We start from the raw sequence: 8,666 nt of genomic DNA on the forward strand, positions 1-8,666 counted from the left end.
AGAAATTTAGAGCTTATGGAGCATATACTTCAGATATCAAAATATGGAAGATATAGAGAATTATTCCCTAGAACATAGAGATGCCATTCAGTGGTATCTTGGATTTGTATTTATGACCTGTAATTCTCTGCAGGTTGCTTTCATATCAGTGATAAGCAGACCTTATGTTGGATGAAACAGGGCTTTGGAGTGCTCTTTCTTAGAGCTCATGTTTAGTATTTCTCTCCTGTGAATGACTTCCATGAATGAAAGAGATCAAGCAGAGGCCCTGTGAAATTTCATGGAGTTACTATAAGAACCCTTGCTTTAGGTAGAAGATTCCACAACCCACATTCTAATATACTTAGAGAATGGAAACAAATGGTCTCTGTCCCTTTCTGTATGAACATTATATTGAAGTCCTTGGTGTGGCTTCTAAAATAGGATTAACATAATCTATATATTCAGGCTTTCATGTGGCACACTGCATATGTAATTAATCTGAAAAATAAAATAGCATGTGGTAATTTCCTATTATTTATTTATTTGTATCATGTATCCTTGAAGTAGGACATATTATATGTTCTTTTGTACTAACAAATACCTAATTTTAAGGAAAATGTATTTCTTATTAACTACACTCAGTTCCTTCCATCCTCATTTATTCTGACTTAGACCGTTTCATTAGGCAGATGGATCCTTATCATGCATTTTCATTTGTTGATTCAGAAGCTCACATTAAGACATACACAAGGCAGTTACTTTATTGAATTGGTAAACTGACTTAATAATGTCAGAGATATCAGTTACTTACTAAGGCAGTTTTCTTTAGGTTTCTTCTCATAATTCCACTGGATAGTCAAGTCTCCATGGCAAAAAAGCCCTAGGATACGGTGGTTGAACACAAGGCAGGCGGTAGGAGGTTAAAGAAGCAAAGGGCTCTAAGTCACCATAAATGCTTCAGTTGTAAGGAAACTCTAGATTACTGATTTCCTGTGTTGCTCATCTCCCATCAAGACAGTGACCTTGAGTAGTACTAATTCCATCAGCCCTCAAAAAGAATCTGATTTTCTTATGTCTCAAACAAATTTTTATACTTATTGTACACATTCATAAGAACTTTAGAAGAGTTACTCTAAAGGGGCTTTATAGAATCATGACAAGATATTCATGCTCTTCGAATACCATTACTTAAGGGAATGTTTTCTAGGCTTTCACGCTTGCTAGACAGTGAGCTTTACTGTATGGAATAACACTTGAGCAATGAAACTATAGTTTATTCATTTTGCCTTTACAAAACAACTTTAATCAAATAATTTATTACGCAAAAAAATTATCCCAGAAGGGAGGGAAGGATAAGTGATGTAGAAATAATAAGGAACCAAAATTGAGTTTAGTGAATCAAAGAAAGTGTTTTTTAATAAATGGCACTTTGGCTGAAACTGTCAAGAATACATATAATACTGGTTCATGAGATTTAAATAGAGATAGATAAAGATAGATACAATTATATACAAATATATAGATATCCCTATCCATCTATCTATCTATCTATGTTCACATAAACAAAGGAAAAGGAAAAGAACATAAACAAAGTTTCACAAGAAAGAGGAATCATGACATAATTAATTAAAACCTACCTACTATAGTGGGGACTCAAAGAGCACAAAGATATTCACATTAGATGAGATTATATGCAGTCTCTAGACCGGTGACTTTCTCTTCCTAGATGATCAATAAGTATGTGTTGGATGTATAAATGCAATACAGAACATTGCAAGAGCAGAACTGGAAAGTGCACACACTCACAGGTAAACACACTGATTCACAAAACATTTTTTTGTACAAGCACTCATGATACAATTTTTGTAATATCATCTCCTTGAATATGCCAACCTGTAGTTAAGTCTGGCATTCACAAGGTATCCATATTTTAGTTCCTTCAATATATTCATAGAGTATAAAATATGGTCAAAATGAGAGATAATCCTCACTTCCATCATATCCTTTAAAAAAGATCTATGTTTCCCATAAGCAAGAGGTTTCTTCATTTAATTCATGGAGAATAAAATAATGTGCATTCCCTCTATTAAAGATTTATATGTCTTCCCTTGAGTCTATATCATTTGAAAGTTAAGAAGGTATTGTGAGGGGGAATCTGCTATCCCTTAAAATTTTCCATAGATCATTCAGCTAGTTTCCTTATCTCCATCACTCACTCACGTCATAAAAACCTTAATTAGCTCATAAAGAAAGTAATTCAGAGCCAAGAAGCAATCTACACATGCAGCTTCTATATGTAACAGCTCCAGTGTAGTATTCTCAATGGATAAGCGAGAATAACATGTGAGAATAACACAAATAGGTCCCTGTGGAAATATTGGGATATTGGAAAGTTTTCAGTATCTTATTTTAGATAGATGGGTACACAGTAGTATACATGTGTTAATTTTCTCAAACGAAATACTTAAGACTCATTACACTTTGATGGACATTTGGATTGTTTTTGTTTTAGTGCTAGCATACCAAAGCTGCTATAAAAATTGCTATACAAATCCTATTGTGGATTCATGTGCTTGTTTCTCTTGAGTAAATACCGAATAGTGTAATTTCTGGGTCATAATGTAGATATCTGTTTTTTTTCATGGAAACTTTCAGCAAAAAAGATACAAATTAAACCATACTAATATTGTATGAAAGAAAAAAAACACGAACATAAACTATTATCTCAAGAACATAGCCATCATGTACAATGGGAAAAATCTCTGGAATATTTCTGGGCAAAAGAGAGATTATATTATTTTAATATATTCACACATGTACATACATGTGTATGTACATTTAGGATAAGTAAGAGGGGATTAATTAAATGTAGCAGTACACATTATATTGTAGAAGACTGATGCAATGTGACCCTGAGGAACTGACTGAAACAGAGAAGAAATAGGAGGAGGAGGAAGACAAAAGAAAAATAGATCCTGAGGACACAGAGATGAGAATAAGGGAAGAAAAAAACAAACAAACAAACAAAAAAAAAAAAAAACAGAAGGCAACTGATAGTACCTGAAAATATTTTCTTCCCTCCTCTACAAATCATGTCCATTTTTTATGTATAATGAGGCTGCACAAGTGATTCTGAACCTGGACAGCTACTGACAAATTAGGAATACTAAAAACAAGGTAAACCACTCAGCCATGTTCTCACATGAGGCTGGAAAGTGAGCATAGGCAGTTAAGCCACACTCTGAGAAAAATAAAATATCTATGTGCAAACTATGTCCACATTTTGGTCATTATAATCTAAAATGCTGCTACCTGGGAACCTGCTAGAGAAGGGTAGTTTGTCAGGTCCATGTTGCAATCAGCGAATCTCTGGTCTTATATGGAAAACGATTGAACTCTTCAAACTCTGAAGTTAGAAGAACAGCCTGTATTTAACATATCCACAGATTGTTGGCAGGGAAAACACATTATGGATATATTTTGTAAAACTTGTTATCGGGCGATTTTTAGCAGATCAGTAATGTTACTGAGGTTAGTAACTGAAGTTAGTTTCAATCTCTATCAAGAGAGGAGAAAGTGATGAATTATCTGATGTCTCAATCAACAGAGGAAACTTGGAAAATCTTACCCTTAAAAAAATTGGACTTAAGTCTCATTCAAAATTGAAAGTGACTATAAAATACTGGGCAACAGGAGAAAGAGTCATTAAGTAGTTTTCATAGTCATAGTAGCAGTACTGTATTTATAAGCAGAATAGCTCTACTTTTCTACTTCAGTTACCGGCCCTGCCAGTTGACAGAGGGTAAAAAAGACAATTATTCTTCGTTTCCACATCTTAAGAAATCTCCATCTCTCACATTCACTTATCCCAGAATCAACTTGCTCTGAATGAAAACCCGACTAGATATTTCCTAGTTCTCATTCCTGGGAGACTCCTTTCTTTTAAAAATCAGAGAACTTTCCGACTCTGTGTTCCAGCTTTGAGACCAACTTGCTCCTGGTAAGGAAGCCTGGGGTTGAGAAGGATAATGACACTCTAGGGATATCAGGATAATGACGCTCTGTGATCAGTCCAGGCTTTAAGGAAAGCCCAGTGACTCTCTTCCATTAATATCTACATGTGCTGGAAATTTGGAGGCAACAAGTTGATAAAACCAGACCATGCACGTGCCAGGCCAGTCCTCAGCTCTATCCAGGTAAGTTTCTCCCTCTAGGCCTTGGGAACTGAGAATGGATAAAGCTGTGATGGCAGTTTATTTTAGGAAAAAATGATAGAATAGGGGTTTCTAAATCTTGCTTCACTCAATGATTTCTTTGTCCATGTTTTCCCTGTGTTTATAATTTTTCATAAAAATATAATGAAGGGTTAGATTAATGTAATTTGGAGTTAAATATTTTCATAGGTAATTATGTAATACCCTCATGTGCTTCTGGTCCCTGAATAATTAATGACACAAGTAAGATTGTAATCACACTTTCTAGATTCTAGTCAATTCAATTCCAATAAACTCTAATATTTCCTGATTTATTGAAAATGAAAAAGAATAACTTATAGACACTACCAATGGTCTCTGTAGAAATGTGGCAGGTGGTTGAGTAATGTAATAAGTAGGGCATAGACAGGAGAATCATATGTCTTCAAAAGATTTAGTATCTGATGTATTTACCCAGCAGCTCAGTCTTCTTTCTGCCAGGCAGAGGACACTCCAACCTCCTTTTTGCCCTTTTGCCTCCACTGGAGATCATCCGTTACCACACATTTTCTTCAAATACTTCCACTCAGTCAGCAGGAATGAGAAGACCCTTTACATGACAGCAGTTAGACTAGTTTATAAAGCAAAGAGACATCAGTCTGAGACCCTGTTATCTATTATAGAATTTGGGTTTAAGGAAATTCTGATGCATGTATTTCCCCCATTAAATTTTACATACTCAGGAAGCCTGTAAATGAGGAGTAATCATATGCCATTTTTAACCACAAAAAAGTATGTAAACAGAATGTAACCTTCTTACTTCAACTCTGATCATTTGGTGACTGCTTGGAAGAATGATAAATTCTAATATGCTAATACAGTATGGCAGAGGAAAGCTCTTTGACTGTAGGAATTTCCTCTTCTATGCAGATTTCTTTATTTCTAACATCAAGAAGTTTTCACTTCTCTGTATTTTTGTTTTGTCTCAGTAAATGATGGGTAAGGTACTTGGACAAGATGCCATGAATGGTAAGTGAGGGATCCAGGATTAGCAGGCAGCCATCTTTCTGATTTTCAAGCCCTTGATTTTAACTACTTTCTGAACACTAGGCAAGTAATCTGATGAAAGAATCATCATCAAGTGCATGAGTATAATTACAATATCCATTTTGCCTTTAGACTATTAGACAATTATTGAATGATTAAAAGATACTGATAGCTTTAGCTTATGAAATCTCTTTCTCTCAGTGTTTATAGTATCTGGAAACTCATATTAAGAAATGGAAACATAGTCCATATACTTCACCATTTCTTCTACCATATATTCCAATATCAAATGTAAGCATCAAAGGAAATTCTTTTTCACAATTTTTATTGAATTAGCCCATATTTGTGGCTATTCTGACTACAGTCCACTCAGTAGTATTGTTGCAGCATTACAAGCAAAGAGATCTCAGTGTCAATATTTTATTCTTTAATATAAAAATTATGGTACCACAAATCCTTTCTAAACTCCAACACATTTACTCCATGAGAAGATTAAACAGTTGGTTGTCTGACACTTTTCTAGAAATTGCCATCCAGAGAGAAAGAGAAAAATAGATTTCCAGTGATATTCATAAAGGGGCTCCTTTTTCAGGGTGTATAGATGTGACCAGACAGAAAACATCTCTTTATGGGAAAGATTGGGATCAGTGTTTAGGTATGGACAGCTTGGAGCAAAATTAGAAATGGTTGAAAAATTAGAAGGTGATAAATAAAAGTGAGACTAAAGGGGAAAACAAGGTTTTGCTAAATGGATTTGATTCTCCCTAAAAGGAACATAAATCAAAATCTGGAAAGATTGTATAACTAAAGAGGGATTAAGAGGTGGGCATTACATTCAATGGATCTTCAGGATTCAAACCACTGTTAATTACTCATAGTATAGTGTAAAGTTTTTTAAAAGAGAAAGTAGGGAGTCCATTTCACAAAGAAGGGTATGAAATCTTACCCAGAACCCAAGGAGTCTGGTAATACACTGACCTTTAATCTCTGCAAAAAACATACCGAAATATACACACTTATGCTATTGCAGCTTCTTTGCAGTATATTTAAACTAGCCAGGTTCTGCTTTTGACTATATACTATGTGATTTTAAATTGTTAATTTTTCTTGAATTTGATAACTTTTTCTTCTCCTTCTTCTCCTTCTTCTTCTTTCTCTTATTTTTTTAATACTCCAAGCCCTGGTAAAAAAACAGCCTCTGTATTCCACAGTTCCTATTCCACACAGCAAGTCTACCTAAACATAAATGGTCTGTAATTCACTGAGAAACCAATGATTGTTTCTGAACGAAGACTAGACTCATCAAATCTCCTCCAAGAACCATGCTTAATGCCCTGAAAAATAGTGGATTATTCAGTATTTCGATGAAGGAAGGAGTTAATATTAGACAACTAAAATTCTCCTTTACTAAACCCCATTTGAGAACAAATGAAAATGACTCAGGGATAAATATTTCATTTCTTGGAACCAAGAGAAGTGTGGCTAATAGTAAAGTTTACTATAAGATTACTTACTAATGCACACAGAGCAACAGAAATGGGATTTCTTGTGGGACATTAAGGCTCCCAGGAGAATTTCTAAGTCTGGAGAAATTGTCTGGCTTCTGGAAGTAGATAAAGAAGAGACACCTAATGTTGACTTTTCAGGCAAACCAGTGTAGAGCATGGAAGATGCAGAAGATCAGTGCTCTTAAGTGTCAAGTTTCCATTTCCACAAGAGTTAAGTCAGAAATCCTGAAAATTTCACCTTTTTTATCTCCTACATGGCTCTAGTAAAGCTTTTATATAATTGTTTACTTTCTCTACCTTGACATGTATTGTAGAACCTTAGAATAATCTGGCCAAACCGCCTTCAAAGCACAGAATTTATTTGCTCAATGCACAATATCGTAGGATGTTAGTAAGGACTGAAACATTTTCACTTTCCATCCAAGTTTTCTTCCTCAGGTATCGGAATCACTGGTGAGATGACAGAATCCCAACCTCAATGGCAATCATGAACATGTCATATTTGAATCCCAGAACAGTTACCTTGATTGGCATCCCTGGACTAGAGCATGTGCAGTTTTGGATTGGGTTTCCTTTTTTTGCCATATGCCTAGTGGCTCTTTTGGGAAATAGTATCTTACTAATCATCATCCCTTCAGAACGTAGTTTGCACCAGCCCATGTACATCTTCCTGGCTGTGCTGGCAGCCACTGACATAGGACTCTGTGCAGCCATTGTCCCTAAGATGCTGGCCATCTTTTGGTTCAGATCTTGCTCCATGGCCTTTGATGCCTGTCTAGCCCAGCTGTTTTTCATCCATACCTTGCAGGGCATGGAGTCTGGCGTTCTGTTGGCCATGGCCTTCGACCGCTACATTGCCATCTGTGATCCTTTGAGGCACACAGCCATCCTCACTCCTTCCATCGTGGGTCGCATGATAGTGGTGGTGGCAATTCGAGCTATAGTGGTGGTTGGTCTATTAACCATTCTAATCAAAAGACTGCATGTTTTCCATTCCATCCTTGTTGCCCACTCTTACTGTGAGCACGTGGCTGTGGTCAAGCTGGCTGCAGAAGACATTCTAGTCAATAAGACATGTGGTCTTTTTGTAGGCTTTACAGTTCTTGGATTTGACATGATTTCTATCATCATATCCTATGTTCTGATTTTCCAAGCTGTTTTTCGCCTACAGCAAAAGGAGGCACGGCTAAAAGCATTTAACACATGCACAGCTCATATTTTTGTCTTCCTGGAGTTCTATATTCTTGCCTTTTTCTCTTTTCTCAGCCACCGTTTTGGACACGTTGCCCCCTCTACCCACATTCTTTTGTCTACCATCTACCTCCTTGTGCCACCTGCGCTGAATCCTATTGTCTATGGTGTAAAAAATAAGGTGATTTGTAACCGTGTAGCTAAGATTTTTCTTCTGAATCATGGATCTCAGCAATGATCTAGAAAATGATGGCCATGTAGAGGATGCTTTTATATTTCTTAGAGATGGTGACAATTTGGACCCTGTGTGCTCATCTTTGGTGTTTCACATCATCATCCTGGATCTTAAAGGCATTTATTTTCAAAACTACATCTAGGCTTATAAAGTATTCAGGTTAAGACTGATATTACCTGTCTACTGCTAATGTATTTGGCTTCTAATTCAATCTTTATCATTTCTCTTCTTTTTTTGTGTGTTTAATTTGCAGTTCTTTTTACTTCTTGATAAGAAAGATTTGTTTATTGTATTTTAAACTCTTTCTTTTGTAATATATGCATTTGTATCTTAATTTTTCTGCAGTACACATTTTGACATTCTGTATTTTCATTCTTATTCAATTAAAATAAGACCAATATTCACTGTGACTCCTGTGTTAATTCTTGACATATTGAGATATATGCTGCTTGATTTCCACATATTTAAGGATTCTTGATAAACTATTGAATTCTAATTTAATTTCATTGC

General features: G+C 35.6%; 1 protein-coding gene across 1 annotated transcript; it reads left to right on the forward strand.

The window, feature by feature from the left end:
• Positions 1 to 7,208: 7,208 nt before the first annotated feature.
• On the forward strand, positions 7,209 to 8,159 carry LOC138384098 (olfactory receptor 52A1-like). The gene has a single exon (XM_069469368.1). The coding sequence runs from the start codon at positions 7,209 to 7,211 to the stop codon at positions 8,157 to 8,159; it is 951 nt and encodes a 316-aa protein (XP_069325469.1).
• The last annotated feature ends 507 nt before the right edge of the window (positions 8,160 to 8,666 follow it).

This window comes from Eulemur rufifrons, chromosome 6, assembly GCF_041146395.1.
Source record: "Eulemur rufifrons isolate Redbay chromosome 6, OSU_ERuf_1, whole genome shotgun sequence".
Taxonomy (NCBI): Eukaryota; Metazoa; Chordata; class Mammalia; order Primates; family Lemuridae; genus Eulemur; species Eulemur rufifrons.

Excerpts from the sequence above, each read along its gene's own strand:
- LOC138384098 (XM_069469368.1), top strand. The coding sequence starts at position 7,209 with ATGGCAATCATGAACATGTCATATTTGAATCCCAGAACAGTTACCTTG.